At 47.9% G+C, this 21512-nt stretch overlaps 1 protein-coding gene across 1 annotated transcript in view; it reads left to right on the top strand.

Moving 5' to 3' along the window:
- Window positions 1-21512, top strand: part of LIG1 (DNA ligase 1) — a 130035-nt gene that overhangs the window by 86182 nt on the left and 22341 nt on the right. The window contains exons 15-22 of the mRNA XM_044282402.1: window positions 1714-1805; window positions 4609-4708; window positions 11976-12061; window positions 12142-12257; window positions 12763-12858; window positions 14448-14558; window positions 18816-18887; window positions 20720-20864. Coding sequence (XP_044138337.1) covers window positions 1714-1805; window positions 4609-4708; window positions 11976-12061; window positions 12142-12257; window positions 12763-12858; window positions 14448-14558; window positions 18816-18887; window positions 20720-20864 — 818 coding nt within the window. The remainder of the gene's footprint in view (window positions 1-1713; window positions 1806-4608; window positions 4709-11975; window positions 12062-12141; window positions 12258-12762; window positions 12859-14447; window positions 14559-18815; window positions 18888-20719; window positions 20865-21512) is intronic.

Below are 21512 nucleotides of genomic sequence, written 5' to 3' on the forward strand. Positions count from 1 at the left end.
CGTCCGTGGTACGCCGACCTTATGTTGCTTCTGGCAGACGCTCCCTTGCCTCTGCCTCTCAGAGAAGACCTCCTCTCTCAGGGGCCGATCTTCCACCAGCATTTAGGGTCGCTACGTTTGACGGCGTGGCTATTGAAACCGCGGTCCTGACGCGGCGGGGGTTTTCGGCTGACGTGGTCCGTACCATGATTCGTGCACGAAAACCGGCCTCGGCCAGGATTTATTATCGTACCTGGCGGGCCTATTTGGCTTTCTGTGAGGCCTTGGGGACTCCCCCTCTGAGGTTTTCCCTTCCTACGGTTTTATCCTTTTTGCAGTCTGGTCTGGCTCTGGGCTTGGGTCTCAGTACCCTGAAGGGTCAGATTTCGGCTCTTTCGGTCCTTTTTCAGCGTCCTCTGGCTCCGCTCGGTCCGGTTAAGACCTTTCTTCAGGGGGTTGCTCACTGTGCTCCCCCCTATCGCCCTCCCGTTCCTGCTTGGGATCTTAACGTTGTGTTGGCGGCTCTCCAATCTTCCCCTTTCGAGCCTCTGCGCAAGGTTTCCCCTCGCTTGTTGTCTTGCAAAGTTTTCTTTCTCGTCGCTATCATGTCTCTTCGGCGTGTGTCTGAGTTGGCGGCTCTTTCTTGCGTGGAGCCCTTCTTGGTTTTTCACCAGGACAAGGTGGTTCTCCGCCCTGTTCCGGAATTTCTTCCGAAGGTGGTGTCCGCCTTTCACCTGAATGAGGATATTGTCCTTCCTTCTCTGTGTCCGTCCCCGTCGCATCCCCGGGAGCGGGAGCTTCACCGTCTGGATGTTGTTCGGGCTCTCAGGATCTACCTGGATGTGACCAGACCCTTTCGACGCTCGGATTCTCTGTTTTTGATTCCGGAGGGTCCGCGCAGGGGGCTGGCGGCGTCTAAGGTGGTTGTTGCCCGCTTCCTCAAGATGGCTATCGTTGAGGCTTACCGTGCTCGGGGCAGGGATCCGCCCTTTGGTGTTACCGCTCATTCTACCAGAGCGGTCGGGGCTTCCTGGGCTCAGCGTAATCGTGCCTCGGCTGAACAACTGTGCAAGGCGGCCACCTGGTCTTCTTTGCACACGTTCACCAAGTTTTACAGGGTGAACACTTATGCATCGGCGGATGCTGCTTTGGGCCGCTTGGTCTTGCAGGCGGCAGTGCCTTAATGTTTACGGTGCCTGGTTCGCTTTTGGTTGTGGTCCCTCCCTGTTTGTGGACTGCTTTTGAACGTCCCAAGAGTTCCTGTGTCCCCCAAGGAATTGGGCGAGAAAACAAGATTTTTGTATAACTTACCAGTAAAATCTCTTTCTCGCTCTTCCTTGGGGGACACAGCGCCCACCCATTGTTTTTTGTTGGCCTTCGGGTGTTTTTTTCTGACTTGTTGGTATTGGTTTGGTTACTCCTTGCCTTTGTCTTGCACTACTTGGGCACATAACTGGAAGTCTCTCTCTCCAGGCTGAGGGTATAGCTGCTGGAGGAGGGGCTTAACAGTCTTTTACTTAGTGTCACGCCTCCTATGGAGATAAGCTATACCCAAGAGTTCCTGTGTCCCCCAAGGAAGAGCGAGAAAGAGATTTTACTGGTAAGTTATACAAAAATCTCGTTTTCACATTCCCCTATTAATTGCATAGTAATGTTTTATATTGGATAAACTCCTTTTAATTAATATTTAGCTTTTTTGCTCCTTTTTATGGATTTTCTCATGTGTTTATCTAGAGCTCTAGGAGGAAAACTTCGAATAGGACTGGCAGAGCTGTCCGTTCTCTCAGCGATTGCCCAAGCTGTTTCCTTAACAACACCGGATCAATGTGAGTATTGGCGTTAATAAATCCTGTTTCATAAGTTTTACTGCATTTTTTTTAATCAACATTAACTGAGCTAAGTGACCGACCAGAGAGTTGTACGGTACACTGCTCGCTGGGTGTAGTTTTGCAGCATCTGAAGGGTCACATAAGGAACACAGCAGTATTAAAGTTCTATATTATTATTATTTTATACACAGTTTTTGAGATGAACAGCATGTCTGAGAAACCAACAATAAAAGGGAAGTTAAATTTAAAGGCCCATTTACATGTGCTGATGCCCCGGCAATTATCAGGAACAAACTCAGAGTTCCCAGTAATTGCCTGATCATTGGCTGAGGTAATAGCTGCACTCACACCCCTCTTTATGGGCATAAAGAGTCTGTACTGAGACCATCCGTCCTGTATGGATTCATTGTTTCCCAGCAGCACATCCCGGTTTATCCTGATTTTATGTTCTGCATAAATGATTGCTCTGTATGTCATACTTTACCTTCAGGCAACTCAGAGTCTCGCACTACCTAGAGCAGGGGTCAGCAACCTTCGGCAAGCCAGCTGCTGTGAGGCTACAATTCCCAGCATGCTCCACTCATTTCTATGGGAGTTCAGAGAAGGGAAAGTATGCATTCTGGGAGTTGTAGTTTCACAACAGCTGGAGTGCCGGAGGTTGCCTTCCCCTGACCTAGAGACACACTCAGATATGTAGGTTCTGGTATCTGTTTTGTCAAGGGAAATACACACTGAGAGCGGCACTGCGCCAGATATAGAAAAATAGCAAAAAATTGCAAAACTTAAAAAAGCAAAAAAGACAGAGAGAAGGGTGCACGCCTCCAAAGAGGCAGAATCCAAGTCCTCACCATTTCCTAGATGAGCACAGTGAAGGCAGCACTCTAAATAGAATCAAAGTTTTATTCGCCCAATGTTTTGTCATGGGGTGTTGTATTGTGTTCATTAATGTATGCATGTCTGTGTGTATTATACAATTACTGGAGAAAAATACACCCTTTTAAATTCTATAGGCCCCACCATAATCATTAGATTATGGTTATCCAGACCTACCGACTATCTGATTTCTGGGGGGCTTCCTGACTCCTCCCTAACAGATGATGTCAGAGGAAGAAGCGTTGGGCAAGTTGAATTTCAATGCCCAATATTTTTGTTCTGGCAGAGGAAAATCACAGAAAATAATGCACTAACACAATAGATGCAAACATTATATATGGACTAAGCCCTCACTCCGATATAACCTGAGACTCTCGGCCAATATATTTTGATCAAAACACACCGCACCAAGGTGGTCTTAGGTTTAGAGTAGGACCTGCCTTACTATCTATGCCGAGGATAAAGAGCCACCAGAATTGTCTGCCAGTGGCTTTCTCCTATTTAGCCATTAAAAATCACACTAATTCCTGGCTGAGCAGAGTATACCAGTGTGTTGGGGAACCGCAAGGAATGGCTGTCAACCAGCAGCTGGTGTATGTGCACCGTATGTTTTTATTGGGCCCAGTCAACCATTGTTTGGGCCTCAACAAAGAAACACCAGAGATTTCATTTATGTAGTCATGTTTTCCCAAAAAGTAAACCAAGATTTAGGAACCCTGTGTAAATAAAAATAAAAAAAGCAAGCTTTTGGCATCTTGGTATTCTGGATCGCTCATACATGTTGCAAAAAAGCCATGAAGATAAGATCTTCATCTATGACCTGGGAAGCAGTAGTCACTGGTCATCAGTCTGGAAAGGGTTATCAGACATCTCCAAACAATTTGAAACTCGCCATTCTACAGTGAGACTCTTTAGGCAGTGGGATATTTTAGGTGCTTTTAATTGGCTCAGAGCATCTCCAAACCTGCAGGCCTCTTGGAGTGTTCAGTGGTTAAAGGATGGACCACTCGTAAACCTCTGTCTTTGTAATGGATGCCCCAAGTTGTTGCATTGGAAAAGACTAGCGCGTCTTGTCCAGTCCCAACGAAGAACTGGCTTTGATAAAGGTGTCGGAACAAACAGGGAGTCGCAGCTTGCTGTGTAGCGGCAGACCAGCCAGAGCACCCATGCTGATCTTTTTCGATTACCGAGGGCACCCACAATGGCCACTTGAGGATCAAAACTGGATCATGAACCAAAAAGGTGGTCTAGCCTGTTCAATTATGTTTTTTTACATGATGCGCTATAGGAAGAAGACGAGTTGAAGGACGCAGGGCGGTGATCTGCTTGGAAACTATGATGGCTTCTTGCAGTCCTGTGGATGTTACTTTGACATATAATACCTACCCAAACATTGTACTCCCTAATAGCAGTGCACTCTTCCAGGAGGTTAATGTCCCGACCACACTGCAAAAATTGTTCTGGAACGGTTTGAGGAACATGACAAATAGTTGACTTGGCCTCTAGATTTCCCAGATCTCAGTCTGATTGAGCATCTGTGGGTTGTGTCAGATCAATGGAGAGACTGGTATTCTAGCCTGGAGCATGTGTCAGTTTTCATTCGGAAAGGTAATAAAAGCTAGGTCAGTGGCGGTCCAGGGCCCCCCATTACTATAGATGAGTAGGCGTCCTGCCACTCCAGTCAGAGTCACTGCTACTGACAATAACAGCTGAGCTTCAAACTGGAATCCCCCTTTAAAGGATCTGCAGGTAACTCTTTTTTGTTTCTAGATTTCCCTGGAGTCTTGTGGAGTCCATGCCTCGTATAGTCACACGGGGACTTAAAGAATATAAACATGAATGACTGATCATATATCTATCGAAATCTAAATTTTTGTGTCATTAAAGCATTTTTAAATTCAGTTTGTTTTTTGTTTTTTTACTTCAGCATCTCCAGATGCGGTAATAGATGCTTCAAAGGGTATGAGTACAGATGCCAAAAAAGCTTGGATTGAAGAGAATGCCTTGATCTTGAAGCAGACATACTGGTGAGATACTTCTGTATGTTGCACTTACATTTCAGTTCGCTTTACATTATAACATCTTATCGCACTAGTACCATTTTATAATTTTATGTCACATCCAAGCTGCCATTAATGGGGTCGTCCCATGAAAACAACATATGCCCTATCCACTTACTGGTATCTCCTATTCACAGGATAGAAGATAAGTGTCTGGTTGGCGGGTTTTCCGATGGCATGAGCCCCCGCCAACTGTTGGAATGGGGACCTGTGTTCCGCATTTGACTCTCCGTCAGTGGGATTTGTGCTGTAGCTGCTGCTGTTTGGCTCACTGAGCATTGTGTAGTCCGGGTACAGTTGTATCCACTTCTCACATGAGAGCAGGACTAAGAATTAAAACACAAAGTGGTATTGGGATTTATCACACATTGCTGTCCAAACTGGCAACTTTTTGTATTTTTAAACCACTCCAGTTTTGAAAAGTAGATGAAAAAGTGAGCAAGGTTAGAACTGTCTGTGAATTTCACTGCAGATTTATCACTGGGACTTTTCTCGCCCAATTCCTTGGGGGCACAGGAACTCTTGGGTATAGCTTATCTCCATAGGAGGCGTGACACTAAGTAAAAGACTGTTAAGCCCCTCCTCCAGCAGCTATACCCTCAGCCTGGAGAGAGAGACTTCCAGTTTTTTGCTTAGTGTCCAAGGAGGCAAGACACTCTCTGCACTGCAGAGTTGTCTTGAGAAGATTTTAGAGTTTTTAATTTTATTTTTTTCACTTGGATTGTTCCACAGGGACAACAGAGTCGCAGTAGACTTCTCTGTTTTCCCGGGGTTGAGCTGCACCAGGGCCGGTTATCCGCCCTGCTGCCTCCCCCACAGAAGAAAAGGAGGACCAGGGCAGCTCATGCTCCCCTGCATCCCGCCAGCACTGGGTCGCCCACCTGCAAGCCCCTCTCCAGCTACTGTCACTTTTGTGCCAGTGGCTGAAGGGGCGTCCCAGCTGGATGGACTAGAGGGTGAAGACGTCGCATGGTGAGGTGGCTAGTGCAGCCGTTCCGCTCCCCTCCCCCTCCCTTCCCCTCCTCTCCTCTCCGTTCCGTTCTAGGCTCTCCCTTTTGCTGATGGCGCTCTAGGCTCTCCCTCTGTACTGAGCGGCGCTCATGGGGGGGGCTTGTTTGGGAGCGGCCGGGTATGCGACCGCTGTGCCGTTGTTCTGCAGGACGCCTAACTCGGTCCTCCTCTTTCGGCTTCCTACCTCTCGCTTCCGCTGCGGCGGGGGCCATTGGGAGACCTGTGATGGTTCAGAGCGGGATTTGAATCGCGCGCGCGATAATGTTTTCGGCGGGGGGCGGAGTTTCGGTCCGTCCCAGCGTCCTGCTTGGTCTTCAGTCAGGGGCCGGACGTCCTTCTTCCCGCTCCTCACTAGTCCCGCCCACTCTCGTGCCTGCGTGCTTCTGGGATACTCGCTGCAGGACGGACCATTGCTCTGGTTACCACCGCCGTTCTTCTGCTGCTGCCGCTGCCGTTCTGCTTCCTCTGTGACCTGGTAGGACTGTTGACCCTTCCTCCACTGTAGCTCCCTGGCCTGGACGCAGGGTTTTTTCTATTGCTCCTACCAACATGTCTGACCCCTTAGTGCCTGTGGGACCTTGGTATCATACCTGCACCGCATGTAAGGCGCCCCTTCCTCAAGGGCAGTCTGACCCGCATTGCTCGCCTTGCAAAGACCCATCGCAGGGTCCGCCATCTGTTGTGTCACCCCCTGGCCTCTTGGATCCCCCTGACTGGGCTAGATCCCTCTCCCAGGCTGTGGTTAGTCTCACTAGCGTTGTGGGCCGACTTGCAGATGTGTTGCCCTTGTCGCAGCTGGATGATTCCCCTGCTGGGCCCTCCGGGTCCGCTGTCTTGGCCGACCCGTCTGAGTCTCTCTCTGCAGGCGATTCCTCCAGAGCCCGCCAATCCCAGAAGCGGTCAAGGGCGGATCACCGGTCATCCTCGGATGCTTCGGTATCCCCCCCAAGGGTGCGTTCTCAGTCGGGTCTTTCCTCTTTGCAGGATTTGCCCTCTGAAGGGGAGCTGGTTGATTCCGATTGGGATATGGATTCGGCACTGCCTTCAAAGCTGGCTTCCGCTGTGGGCCACCTTATAAACAATATCCGTGATACCTTTAAGATTCGCGATGATCCTCCTGATCCTGAAAAAACCAGTGTTTCCTTTTTTCGCCAGAAGCAGGCTTCTGCGGTTTTTCCCCTCCATGCTGACTTTTCGTCAGTGGTTTCTAAGGCCTGGGCCCGTCCTGATGCACGTTTTACCCCGCCAAAAAAGTTAGATGTTTGTTATCCGTTTCCGGCGGATTGCATCACAAACTGGGCGTCTCCTCCTAAGGTCGACCCCCCCTGTGGCCCGTTTGTCCAAGAGCACGGCTATTCCCGTCGCAGATGGTTCTTCCTTACAATCCACTGAGGATCGCCGTATAGAGGCCCTTACAAAGGGTATCTTTTCGGCCTCCGGATCCGCGCTTAGGCCAGTCTTTGCCTCCGCTTGGGCTGGAAAAGCGGTTTCAGAATGGGCGTCTCAGCTGGATCTGGAGCTTGAATCCGACGTCCCTATTCAAGACCTCCGTGCCCTGGCTCAACTTATCGTTCAGGCTGGTAAATTTGTATGTGAAGCATCCCTGGATGCAGGGGCTCTTATTGCCCGTTCGTCTGCCCTGGCCGTTTCGGCTAGGAGGGAGCTTTGGTTAAAGGTCTGGTCGGCGGACGCCGCGTCAAAGCGGTCTCTTACTAGCCTTCCCTTCTCTGGTTCTCGTTTGTTCGGGACCCGTTTGGATGAAATCATCTCTGAAGCCACGGGGGGGGGGGAAGAGTACCCATCTTCCCCAATCCAAGGCTAGGAGCTCCACTCGTGGTCGTCCCACCTTCTCCCGCTTCAGGTCTTGTCGTAGGGCTTCCGCTCCTCGCACCGCCTCAGGTCCGTCCGCTAACCCTGTCCAGGACAGGCGTAAGAAACCCTTTTTTCGGACCCAGCCCTCCTGGCGCAAATCTCAACCTGCTCGCGCTCCCGCGACCAAGCAGGCCCCCGCCTGAAGGTGCGCCCCCACCCACCCGGGTGGGGGGACGTCTCCTCCTGTTCAGGGACTTCTGGCAGGCGCACGTCTCCGACGCCTGGGCTCTCGAGGTTGTGTCTTCCGGGTACAAACTCGAGTTTGCGTCCCTTCCCCCAGTTCGGTTCTTTCGCTCTCGGGTTCCCCGGGATTCCCGAGGGGCGGCCGATTTCTTTGCTGCCGTTCACACTCTTCTAGACAAAGGAGTCATCGCCCCGGTTCCTATGGGAGACAGGTTCAAGGGGTTCTATTCGAACCTTTTTGTGGTCCCCAAGAAGGAGGGTTCGGTGCGACCCATTCTGGATCTAAAACGGCTGAACCGCTTCCTTCGTCTTCAGCGTTTCCGGATGGAGTCTCTCAGGTCGGTGGTGGCCTCTCTGGAACAGGGGGAGTTCCTGGCCTCCATCGACATCCAGGACGCCTACCTTCATATTCCAATCGCACGGTGTCATCAGTGCTTTCTGCGTTTTGCAGTGGGGTCCGACCACTACCAGTTCGTTGCCCTTCCCTTCGGGCTGGCGACGGCCCCTCGTGTTTTCACAAAGGTCCTTGCCCCGGTCCTCGCCTTACTTCGTTCCAGGGGAGTTTTTCTGCTTCCATATCTGGACGACCTCCTAATCAAGGCGCCTTCTCTGTCACTGACCTCCGCCAGTGTGGATCTCTCGCTGCAAACCTTGCGCCGGTTCGGTTGGGTTATCAACCTACCCAAATCCTCTCTTGTTCCTTCCCGGCAATTGGTCTTTCTGGGGATGCTGCTGGATACGGATTCAGCGGTGGTTCGGCTTCCGTTGGAAAAGCGCCTGCTCCTCCATCGGTCGGTTCAGAGCCTTCTGTCCCACCGCCGTCCTTCTTTCCGGTTCAGCATGCGGGTCCTGGGACAGATGGTGTCCTGCTTCGAGGCGATTCCTTACGCACAGTACCACTCCCGCACCTTTCAGACGGCCATTCTGTCCGCCTGGGACAAGTCCCAGGAGAGTCTGGATCGGCATTTTCCCCTTTCCCCCCAGGTTCGTTCCTCTCTCCTCTGGTGGCTGCGGACCCCTCTTCAGGGGAAGTCTTTCCTGCCAATGACTTGGCTGGTGATTACCACCGATGCCAGTCTGCGGGGTTGGGGGGGGGGAGTGTTTCCTCCTCGGTCCGTCCAGGGCACTTGGTCTCCATCGGAGTCCAGACTGCCGATCAATGTTCTGGAGCTGAGGGCCATCCTCCTCTCGCTCCGACACTGGACTTCGTTGCTTCAGGGTCGCCCTGTTCGGGTCCAATCGGACAATGCCACGGCTGTGGCGTACATAAATCACCAGGGGGGCACTCGCAGCGCGGCGGCGATGAGGGAGGTGTCTCTGATCCTTCGCTGGGCGGAGGTTCATGTTCCGGCCCTTTCGGCCATTTACATTCCGGGGGTGGACAATTGGGCGGCGGATTTCCTCAGCCGGACGACGATCGACCCGGGGGAGTGGTCTCTGCACCCCGACGTCTTCGAGTCTCTTTGTCTCCATTGGGGTCGTCCGGACGTGGATCTCATGGCCTCCAGATTCAACCACAAACTTCCCATCTACGTGGCCAGGGCCAAGGATCCGGACGCTTACGGCGCGGACGCGCTCGTCCTCCCCTGGACGGAGTTTTCGCTCCTCTACGTGTTTCCGCCCCTGCCTCTTCTTCCGCGTGTCCTTCGGAAGATTGCGGCGGAGGGCACGCCAGCAATCCTAATCGCCCCGGACTGGCCGCGTCGTCCGTGGTACGCCGACCTTATGTTGCTTCTGGCAGACGCTCCCTTGCCTCTGCCTCTCAGAGAAGACCTCCTCTCTCAGGGGCCGATCTTCCACCAGCATTTAGGGTCGCTACGTTTGACGGCGTGGCTATTGAAACCGCGGTCCTGACGCGGCAGGGGTTTTCTGCTGACGTGGTCCGTACCATGATTCGTGCGCGAAAACCGGCCTCGTCCAGGATTTATTATCGTACCTGGCGGGCCTATTTGGCTTTCTGTGAGGCCTTGGGGGCTCCCCCTCTGAGGTTTTCCCTTCCTACGGTTTTATCCTTTTTGCAGTCTGGTCTGGTTCTGGGCTTGGGTCTCAGTACCCTGAAGGGTCCGATTTCGGCTCTTTCGGTCCTTTTTCAGCGTCCTCTGGCTCCGCTCGGTCCGGTTAAGACCTTTCTTCAGGGGGTTGCTCACTGTGCTCCCCCCTATCGTCCTCCCGTTCCTGCTTGGGATCTTAACGTTGTATTGACGGCTCTCCAATCTTCCCCTTTCGAGCCTCTGCGCAAGGTTTCCCCTCGCTTGTTGTCTTGCAAAGTTTTCTTTCTCGTCGCTATCACGTCTCTTCGGCGTGTGTCTGAGTTGGCGGCTCTTTCTTGCGTGGAGCCCTTCTTGGTGTTTCACCAGGACAAGGTGGTTCTCCGCCCTGTTCCGGATTTTCTTCCGAAGGTGGTGTCCGCCTTTCACCTGAATGAGGATATTGTCCTTCCTTCTCTGTGTCCGTCCCCGTCGCATCCCCGGGAGCGGGAGCTTCACCGTCTGGATGTGGTTCGGGCTCTCAGGATCTACCTGGATGTGACCAGACCCTTTCGACGCTCGGATTCTCTGTTTGTGGTTCCGGAGGGTCCGCGCAGGGGGCTGGCGGCGTCTAAGGTGGTTGTTGCCCGCTTCCTCAAGATGGCTATCGTTGAGGCTTACCGTGCTCGGGGCAGGGATCCGCCCTTTGGTGTTACCGCTCATTCTACCAGAGCGGTCGGGGCTTCCTGGGCTCAGCGTAATCGTGCCTCGGCTGAACAACAGTGCAAGGCGGCCACCTGGTCTTCTTTGCACACGTTCACCAAGTTTTACAGGGTGAACACTTATGCCTCGCGGATGCTGCTTTGGGCCGCTTGGTCTTGCAGGCGGCGGTGCCTTAATGTTTACGGTGCCTGGCTCGCTTTTGATTGTGGTCCCTCCCTGTTTGTGGACTGCTTTTGAACGTCCCAAGAGTTCCTGTGTCCCCCAAGGAATTGGGCGAGAAAACGAGATTTTTGTATAACTTACCAGTAAAATCTCTTTCTCGCTCTTCCTTGGGGGACACAGCGCCCACCTATTGTTTTTTGTTGGCCTTCGGGTGTTTTTTTCTGACTTGTTGGTATTGGTTTGGTTACTCCTTGCCTTTGTCTTGCACTACTTGGGCACATAACTGGAAGTCTCTCTCTCCAGGCTGAGGGTATAGCTGCTGGAGGAGGGGCTTAACAGTCTTTTACTTAGTGTCACGCCTCCTATGGAGATAAGCTATACCCAAGAGTTCCTGTGTCCCCCAAGGAAGAGCGAGAAAGAGATTTTACTGGTAAGTTATACAAAAATCTAGTTTTTTTAAATTGTCGGGTAAGAAGTCCCAAAGCCAGTAGATGGGTGGTGGAGAAAACTGGAGAAGCATTTCTAGACCAAAGTGTTAGGCTACGTCTACACGACGACATTTGTCGCGCGACATTTTGTTGCACTAATTTTTATAATGGCAGTTTTATGGTGTCGCACTGCAACATACTGCGACGCAACAGTCGCAGAAAATCCATTCGAGATGGATTTTTCTGCGACTGTTGTGTCGCAGTCGCAGCATGTTGCAGTGCGACACCATAACCTGCCATTATAAAAATTGTCGCGTGACATTAGTGCAACAAAATGTTGCGCTACAAATGTTGCAGTGTAGTTGTGCCCTATCTGTTGCGCGACTTATTGTTGTCGTGTAGACGTAGCCTTAAGTATAGGCCTCATGCACACAACAGTGTCCGCATCCTGCTCTACAAAGTACAGACACCTTCCATGTGCAATCCACATTTCTGGCTCTCATCGCTAGAAATAACTATTGTTCAGATTACTGACAAGAATAAGGACATATTCTATAATTTGCAGAATGGACATATGTGTTTTTTTGGTGTGGACCCATAGAAATGACGGGGTCTGCGTGGAGTCTGCGAGAAATCTGGGTGGGACACAGATGCAAAATACAGTCGTGTGCATGAGGCCTTAAAGATGAGCCAAATAAAAAAAATAAAAAGTGAGGCATTTCATTTGGCTCAAATTCTGCTCGCACAGCCTCAAGCAAAACTGACTTCAAATATTACACTCTTGATAAATTCCCCCCCAGAGTAAGTTGTAAAGTTGCATAACTTTCAATTATAAAGCGATTCATCTTCATCAAGGTAATTCTGTATTATTATTATTTTCTTATAAAGTGAATTACCAAACTATGATTTGGTTATTCCCGCCCTCCTGAAGCATGGAATCAAAGAACTTCCTCAACACTGTAAACTCACTCCAGGTAATAATTATTTTTTTGTAATTCACTTTGTTCTATTCAGTGGGGGAATTGCTTAATCATCACTATTCATTTTCTTTCAGGGGTCCCCTTAAAGCCGATGTTGGCACACCCCACCAAGGGTGTTGGCGAAGTATTGAAAAGGTTTGATGAAGCTGCTTTTACTTGTGAATATAAGTACGATGGAGAGCGCGCCCAGGTATCCGTATAATCGGTTAATAAGAGCTAGCCGCATGTTAAAGGGGTTGGCCGAGATTTTGATATTGATGGCCTATCCTCTGAATAGGTCATTAGTATCTGATCAGTGGGGGTCTGACTCAGCTATGTGAAGAGGCAGCAGTACTCCGGAGAGCGTTGCTGCCTCCTCATTGTCCACCAAGCACATAGTATAGTGGTCATGCTTGGTATTGCAGCTGAGGCTCATTCATTTGGATGGAAATGAGCTGCGTCCTATAAACGTGACATCACTGGCCTAGGAAGAAGCTGCAGCACTCCCTGGAGCTCCTCTGCCTCTTTAAACAGCTGATCAGTGGGCGTGCAAGGAGTTGGACCCCCACAGATCAGCTATTGGTGACCTATGATGATAGGTCATCAATATAAAAATACAGGAAAACCCCTTTAAGTGTACTTTTCAGAGCCACTACACATATTGTTATGCAAAGAGTAGCAAGCATAAACACCCATGTCCATTTTTCCTTTCCTAGATACATATACTGGAGAATGGAGAAGTTCATGTCTACAGCAGGAACCAAGAAAATAATACTACAAAATATCCTGATATAATTGCCAGGATCCCGCAGGTAATCTTTTGGAAAAATTAGGGCTTAATATCTCTTTTCCATTTGTCTGTCTCTCTTACCTTTCATTACTGCCGTCTCATTTTCTAAATTACTTTGTTAGAAAATTTTCTCCAGCTGCAAGATATTCCCTTTACTGCGCTATAATGCTGCCCCCTGATGTTCACGTCGTCCTGCTCAGCGGATTGAGAATGGTCGCACATGCTCAGTTCCATACTTCATCTGCCACCAGCTGTACCTTCTTTTAACAGGCCTGATTGAGGTTCTTGACAGCTGCAAGCTGCGGTTTTGTGTCCGGTTTGCAAAATGGAAAAAACTGGATCTGGCATGAAAATCATTGTAAGTCAATGGTGCCGGACCCGTTTTTTGTTAGCGAAAGAACCAGATCCGGCGCCCATTGACTTACAATGATTTTCATACCGGATCCGGTTTGTTCAGTTTAGATTTAATACAACCCGATCCAGCCAAAATGGATGCATCCGGATGTATTAAATGAAACCGATCCGTTTAATTCCGGTTTAGAGAGCCTCTGCCGGATCTCAAAACTGGAAAGCCACATTGCAAGTGTGAAACATGCCTAAGGCCTTATGCACTCGACCGTTGTTTTGGTCCGCATCCGAGCCGCAGTATTTGCAGCTTGGATGTGGACCCGTTCACTTCAATGGAGCCGCAAAAGATGCGGACAGCACTCTGTGTGCTTTCTGCATCCGTTGCTCCGTACCGTGGTCCGCAAAAAAAAATAACCTGTCCTATTCTTGTCCGTTTTGCGGACAAGAATAGGCAGTTATATTAATGGCTGTCCGCAAATTGCAGAACGCACAACGGTCGTGTGCATGAGGCCCCCAAGTCTGATTTTCAATTTTTTACATAAATCTTAGGATAACCCACTAAATCAGAGAGCGGCTGTCTTACAACAATTCATTAAGATGCCTGCAGGGTCCAGACATGCCAGGCGGACACTTAAGCACTAATTTGCTGTACCCTTCAGCGACTGAAAAGTTCTAGCAGCAGAGAGCCCTGCGGTCTTTCTCGCAGACATCTGTATCGTGTAGCAAGCATCACCGCATCAAAGACTTCCTGCTGGATTTAGATATCCTAACAGAAGAGCATCGGGCTCCGTCCTTTGCTGGAACTTTCAGCTGTTTAGAGGGGTGCTCCGGCACCTGCGTTCACTTCACACTGCTGAGCTGTGCTTTCAGACGATCGCTCCTGTTACAATCTGTTGTACAGTAGGAACTATTCTGCAATAGATAGCAATAATGCAATACTGTGTGCGATAAGCTGTCGTTGCTGAGCAGTCTGACAGGAACAGGGAGGAGGGATGCTTTCCTGTCAGGCTGTTCAGCCATGACAGCATATCGCACACAGGATCGCATCATTGCTATCTATTGTAGAGCGGAGTTCCAAAAGATAAGGCTCATATATTGGCTTCATCATAGATGTAACATTCTGACTGCCATAATGCGGTTCTTTATTTCATATAATGGTGACAGTGAAGACTTTTATAAATAATTATAAAAATATTTTTTTCCACCAGTTACTTTTATTTCATGTTCAGTATGGTCTTACTTTAAATATATTTTCAATGCCAGGTAAAGAAGGATACAGTGAAGTCCTGTATATTTGACTCAGAAGCTGTTGCATGGGACCCTCAGAAAAAGCAAATCCAGCCATTCCAAGTTCTAACTACACGGAAACGAAAGGTGTGTGTGAACATTTGAGGGAGATTATATTTCATACAAATTGTATCATACTGATGCATAATCCAAGGCCTACTGTGTGTATAGAAAATGACAGCAAGATCCATTTGTACACTACGTGCAGAATTATTAGGCAAATGAGTATTTTGACCACATCATCCTCTTTATGCATGTTGTCTTACTCCAAGCTGTATAGGCTCGAAAGCCTACTACCAATTAAGCATATTAGGTGATGTGCATCTCTGTAATGAGAAGGGGTGTGGTCTAATGACATCAACACCCTATGTCAGGTGTGCATAATTATTAGGCAACTTCCTTTTCTTTTGGCAAAATGGGTCAAAAGAAGGACTTGACAGGCTCAGAAAAGTCAAAAATAGTGAGATATCTTGCAGAGGGATGCAGCACTCTTAAAATTGCAAAGCTTCTGAAGCGTGATCATCGAACAATCAAGCGTTTCATTCAAAATAGTCAACAGGGTCGCAAGAAGCGTGTGGAAAAACCAAGGCGCAAAATAACTGCCCATGAACTGAGAAAAGTCAAGCGTGCAGCTGCCAAGATGCCACTTGCCACCAGTTTGGCCATATTTCAGAGTTGCAACATCACTGGAGTGCCCAAAAGCACAAGGTGTGCAATACTCAGAGACATGGCCAAGGTAAGAAAGGCTGAAAGACGACCACCACTGAACAAGACACACAAGCTGAAACGTCAAGACTGGGCCAAGAAATATCTCAAGACTGATTTTTCTAAGGTTTTATGGACTGATGAAATGAGAGTGAGTCTTGATGGGCCAGATGGCTGGATTGGTAGAGGGCAGAGAGCTCCAGTCCGACTCCAGCAAGGTGGAGGTGGAGTACTGGTTTGGGCTGGTATCATCAAAGATGAGCTTGTGGGGCCTTTTTGGGTTGAGGATGGAGTCAAGCTCAACTCCCAGTCCTACTGCCAGTTTCTGGAAGACACCTTCTTCAAGCAGTGGTACAGGAAGAAGTCTGCAAGGTAAGAAAAACATGATTTTCATGCAGGACAATGCTCCATCACACGCGTCCAAGTACTCCACAGCGTGGCTGGCAAGAAAGGGTATAAAACTAGAAAATCTAATGACATGGCCTCCTTGTTCACCTGATCTGAACCCCATTGAGAACCTGTGGTCCATCATCAAATGTGAGATCTACAAGGAGGGAAAACAGTACACCTCTCTGAACAGTGTCTGGGAGGCTGTGGTTGCTGCTGCACGCAATGTTGATGGTGAACAGATCAAAACACTGACAGAATCCATGGATGGCAGGCTTTTGAGTGTCCTTGCAAAGAAAGGTGGCTATATTGGTCACTGATTTGTTTTTGTTTTGTTTTTGAATGTCAGAAATGTATATTTGTGAATGTTGAGATGTTATATTGGTTTCACTGGTAAAAATAAATAATTGAAATGGGTATATATTTGTTTTTTGTTAAGTTGCCTAATAATTATGTACAGTAATAGTCACCTGCACACACAGAAATCCCCCTAAAATAGCTAAAACTAAAAACAAACTAAAAACTACTTCCAAAAATATTCAGCTTTGATATTAATGAGTTTTTTGGGTTCATTGAGAACATGGTTGTTGTTCAATAATAAAATTAATCCTCAAAAATACAACTTGCCTAATAATTCTGCACTCCCTGTATCCCTTTAAAGGGGTTTTGGGAGTTTGTTATTCCCTATCCACATGATCGGGGATAAAACGGAGGTCCCATTCCACTGTCCTGAAGGAGCAGCAGGTCGAGCATGCACCCTGACGCTTCATTCATTCGCCATGGGCCTGCTGGAGATAGCCGAGCGCTGTACTTAGGATTGTGAGGGTCCCAGCGGTCAGACCCCCACCAACTAGTTACTTATTTCCTAGCCTGTGAAAGCTTAGAATAACCCCTTTTAATGTCCACTTAAAGCTGGCTATACACTTTCAATGACTGTTGGCCAAACCATACACATGCATGCTCGGTTTGGCCAAGTGTGCGTGTGTTTTCAATAGGGTAAGGGTAATAGGCTGCCACCAGAAGTATCTGGAAGCATCTTATCTCCCTACAGAACGAAGGTTCTCAGGCATGTTTAAATTCATGGGGAAGACCCTGGACATATGCAGAGCAAATCGGCCAAATATTTCCTACACATTAGGGTGCATTCACGCGACCGTAAGTGTTCTGTGGTCCGCTAATTGCAGATATACCGACAGTGTGCATTCCGCATTTTATGGACCGCACATGGCTGGCGCTTTATAGAGCATGCCTATTGAATAGGACATGCTGTATATTTTTTGCTGGGCCGCAGAACGAAACCACGGATGCAGACGGCGCACTGTGTGCTGTCCACATCTTTTGCGGCCCCATTGAAATGAATGGGTCAGCGGAACAGATGTAGATCTATTCATATGGTCGTGTGAATGCTCCCTTAGATGGAACGGTGGTCACGTTGAAATCTGAGTTTCATCCAACCCAAGTCTGTCTGTGGCCCAAGTGATTTTCTTTTCTTTTGCTTTTTGCAAGGTTTTCAGCTTCAGTCTTCTGCAACATTGCAGAGAAGTTAGTTTTGGTATGGCATTAGACCGAAATATCTCTAGTTGTGTAACTGTCCTTCATTACAGCACATTGTAAGCCTGCCAATAATTCTGGAAGACGTCCACTAAATACCTCATGGGGACAGCCTCTCGGATTTCCTGCCATTGCTAATTTGCCTGTTACTTGTATGTATATAGGAGTTAGCTAGCCCGCTCTCCAGGGCCCAAACACATTTGTCTTTTCTGGACTTCAGATTGGCACTGACATAGCTGTGAGGTGTTTTTTTGTTTTGTTTTTGTTTTTTTGCATTCATTGATATACAGTTTTCGTTTTGTTCATATTATGGGGGAAATGCAATGACAATAATTGGTTTAGTTTTTATTACACTCCTGATCCTGTGTGCACAGGGGACAAGTCGTTTATATGTTCCTGATTAAGGTGTAATGAATTGGGTTCGGATTGCTGTATCCCGTTGCTGAACCCGATTCTTCTAAAAACTGCCTTAAGAATATGGGCTCTGTCCTACTGTAAAATGTATGAAGTTTCAGCAAATATTGTGAGACTTGCTTCGTCTCGCCTTTATCACTTCGTTTCTCCGCATAAATTACTGTGTCCAAATACGAAGCTGAACTCTGCTTCGTTAATGAGGCTTTGTATTTTGATACAGTAATTTATCTGAATAAACGAAGTGACACGTGATAGAGGCAAGACGGAGTAAGTCTCGCCATGTTTGCTGAAACTTTGGAAAGGCCTCCGTGTCGGCCATACATTTTGCAGTAGGGCGGAGCCAATATTATTTCAAAAGAATCGGGTTCAGATAGCACAATCCCAACCCGATTCGCTCAAGCCTATGTATGATGTGCAGTAGGTTTTTCTATTAACCCTTAAAGTGTACCTAACCTTTTAAAGAGCTTTATTAAAAACTATTATGAATGCCATAAAATTAATATGCTTAATTTAATTTACCGTTTTACTTACAAAATAGGCACACGCAGTTCAGTTGTCTATAGGGCTTTAGAATTTGTACTCTCGTCCATTTACGAAATGTCACCTGTATACCGCTTCCATTGTTTGGCCGCAGTGATATATTATATTATAATATATTTTCTTCTAATCTTTGGCAGGAGCACACATTGCTGCTCCTACTTGTGCCAGCTCTGCTAAAGTCAGGCCTCGCACATCCAATGTGCTATGCCAGGCTTCATCTGAACGGACACTTGTAGGAGCAGTGGTGTGCTGTGCAGAGCGCCTGCCGGCTCGCTCTTCTAGAAGCTCAGCATGGCACATCCGGTAAAGGGTCTGTGATGTGCTGTGCCAGGCTTCAGCGGAGTGGACACAAGTAGGAGCAGTGGTGTGCTGTGTGGAGCTCCTGCCTGCGCCCGCTCGCTCCTCTAGAAGCTCAGCATGGCACATCCGGTAAAGGGTCTGTGTTGTGCTATGCCAGGCTTCCGCAGAGCGGGCACAGGCAGGAGCATCCATGTATTCTCTTGCCAGTACACGGCTTAGTGTGGCCCCACAGTGGACTTCGTACACCACTTTGTCATCATGGATTCCAAAGCACTATAGACACTGCCTGTTCTGTAAGTAAGTTACGGTACATAAAATTAATCCGATAGCATTTAGAATAGTTTTTAATACCAATCTTCAACAGTTTAGGTACTCTTTAAATGTGTGCTGTGATGACCTGCATTTGTTTTGGTCTTTTCTACATGTTCATCTTTTTGACTGTTTTAGGATGTTGAAGCTTCTGACATAAAAGTCCAGGTCTGTGTGTACGCTTTCGACATGCTTTACCTTAATGGAGAGGTAAGTACCACACATGAGTTTTTAACAACTAAGCAAGTTCATTTCTAAGATGATTTTGATGCTGAAAACACTTCACACACTCTAAAATCCGAAACCTGAGATCCTAAAGGGGTTGTCCAAACTTTGGTTGCAATTTTATTTTGTTTTTCAGCATTCATGTTTTGTGGAATGCAAGATGCTATTTTCTCTGTTCTTTTGGTTTTCCCGTGGATATGCCATAAATGTCTAATACCACTTTATATTGATATGTCAGCACTACTGGACATTTACCTGGCTGCCTATCCATAAGCTGCTCTTCCTTTGAAGCCATTCAAGTTTGAGCCCTTCAGACAAATCGGTGATACCCGCTAGATCGCATCAGGAAATGTTTTTGCGGCTGCCTATAAACTGTACTGTAGGCAGTGACTGACTTTGCAGCATCTCTGCGACTTATTTGTAAAGTACAGATAAGCAGGAAACACTTTCTTTTTGCTGGAGCATTCGGTTAGAAAATTGATGTGAGACTCTTGGGGCGCATGCACACGACCGCTGGTCAGCCGTTCCGTGCATTGGGGGGACTGCAATTTGCAGTCTCCAGTGCATGGGCAACATCCATGTGGATTCCGCAGATGAATCCAGACCCATTCAACATGTTCTAATTTTTTTTGCGGTGCGGAGGCACAGAGAGAAATCTCACGGAAGCACTCAGTAGTGTTCCGTGCCTCCGTTCCCCGCCAGACCTTTCCGGATTGTGGACCTATTCAAGTGAATGGGTTTGCATCCATTGCGGGCCGCAATATGTACACGGCCGGCACATGGTCACGTGCATGTGCCCTTATGTTTGCAGTATCGTTATAAAGGAATGCCACACATTAAAAATGCCTAAAAGTAACCCTGATCGTCATCTTTTCATCTCCTGTTTTCTGTTGCTCCTATTTCCTCTTATATTGCAATTGGGAAATGTACAGTTTTCTCTGTGTCCTGGGATATTAGCTGTGCCCCCCCTCCCTCCTCCTCATTGTCCTGTGTCTAGCTGTAAGACAGCTGGCTGGAGCAGCAGCCTCTCTGTTGTGCCCTGTCTTCTATTTCGCCTCACCCCTTGACTAATTTCAACCCCATCAGCCTTTCACCAGCCAAAAATAGAACAGTTCGCACAGCACAATATGCTGTCTGGAAACCATGATTTAGGTGTCCGTGTAAAAGATCATTTTACCTTATGAATGATCGTTTTTGCTAGTTCATCGGGTGATCTGCGGCGCCTTTACACATGCGGATTATCACGAACGAACGTTTGTAGTAATGTTTTTTTTTTCCTGATTATTGGCCTGACTAGTGTTTGGTGCAAATCCTCCTTTAGCCTTTACATGCTGTTTAGGGCTCACTCAGACCGTATTTACGTGTCCGCATGTGTGGAGCCGCAAAAGATGCAGACAGCACACCGTATGCTGTCTGCATCCGTACTTCCATTCCACGGCCCCTCAAAAAAGATAGAGCACGTCGTATTCTTGTCCGCAATTGCACGGCTGGTATCTGTGTGCTGCGGATCCGCAATTTGCAGAACGCAAAAAGCATACAATCGTCTGAATAAACCCTATATGCTGATATTTTTCTGTTTTTGAGCGCGTTCCTACATTTTTGTTTTTTTATTCATTGATGATGGAGAATCCATAACAGGGTATGCCCTAAAATCCACTTGGCTTGTGAGCAGCACGTCTTAGTACAGTGACCATCAACTCCTATAAGGGAAAATTAAGACAAAAAGTTTACTCTGAAAAGGAAAATTACTAAATATTTGTGTGTGACATTGACTTTTCAGTAAAAGTGGATCATTTATATTTCAATTTGTCTTTCAGTCTTTGGTCAGAGAGCCATTTTCTAAACGAAGGCAACTCCTTAGAGAATCCTTTACCGAGCTGGAAGGACAGTTCATGTTCGCCACATACATGGATACTTCAAACACAGATGAAATTTCAGAATTTCTTGATCAATCTATAAAAGGTATTTAAGAATTAGAAAATGTGTTCTCCTTTTACATTTAAAGGGAATCTGTCATTAAAGGGGTTCTGCACTTTCATTTAACTGATCTATCCTCTGGATAGATCATCAGCTTCTGATCGGCGGGGGTCCGACACCCGGGACCCCCGCCGATCAGCTGCTTGAGAAGGCAGCAGCGCCGCAGCCTTCTCACTGTTTACCGCAGGCCCAGTGATGTCACGACTAGTATCAACTAGCGTGGGCGGGGCTAAGCTCTGTTCACTTGAATGGAGCTTGTCCCCGCCCACGCTAGTTGATACTAGTCGTGACGTCAGTGGGCCGGCGGTAAACAGTAAGAAGCCGCAGCGCTACTGGAGCGCTTCTGCCTTCTCAAACAGCTGATTGGTGGGGGTCCCGGGTGTCGGACCCCCCGCCAATCAGAAGCTAATGATCTATCCAGAGGATAGATCATCGGTTAAATTAAAGTGCAGAACCCCTTTAAGCATGCAGTCTGGTGTGTGGGTAGTGCGGTAAAGAGGAGGAGCAGAGCAGTTTGATAAATAGTTTGTTTATAAAATATCACTAGTTATTTCTTCTGGGTTTAGGAGTCCAGTGGTCTATCCTACACGGTGATTGACAGCGATCTCTATATACAAGGAAGGCTGTCAGTCA

Source organism: Bufo gargarizans, chromosome 2 (genome assembly GCF_014858855.1).
Source record: "Bufo gargarizans isolate SCDJY-AF-19 chromosome 2, ASM1485885v1, whole genome shotgun sequence".
NCBI classification, from domain to species: domain Eukaryota; kingdom Metazoa; phylum Chordata; class Amphibia; order Anura; family Bufonidae; genus Bufo; species Bufo gargarizans.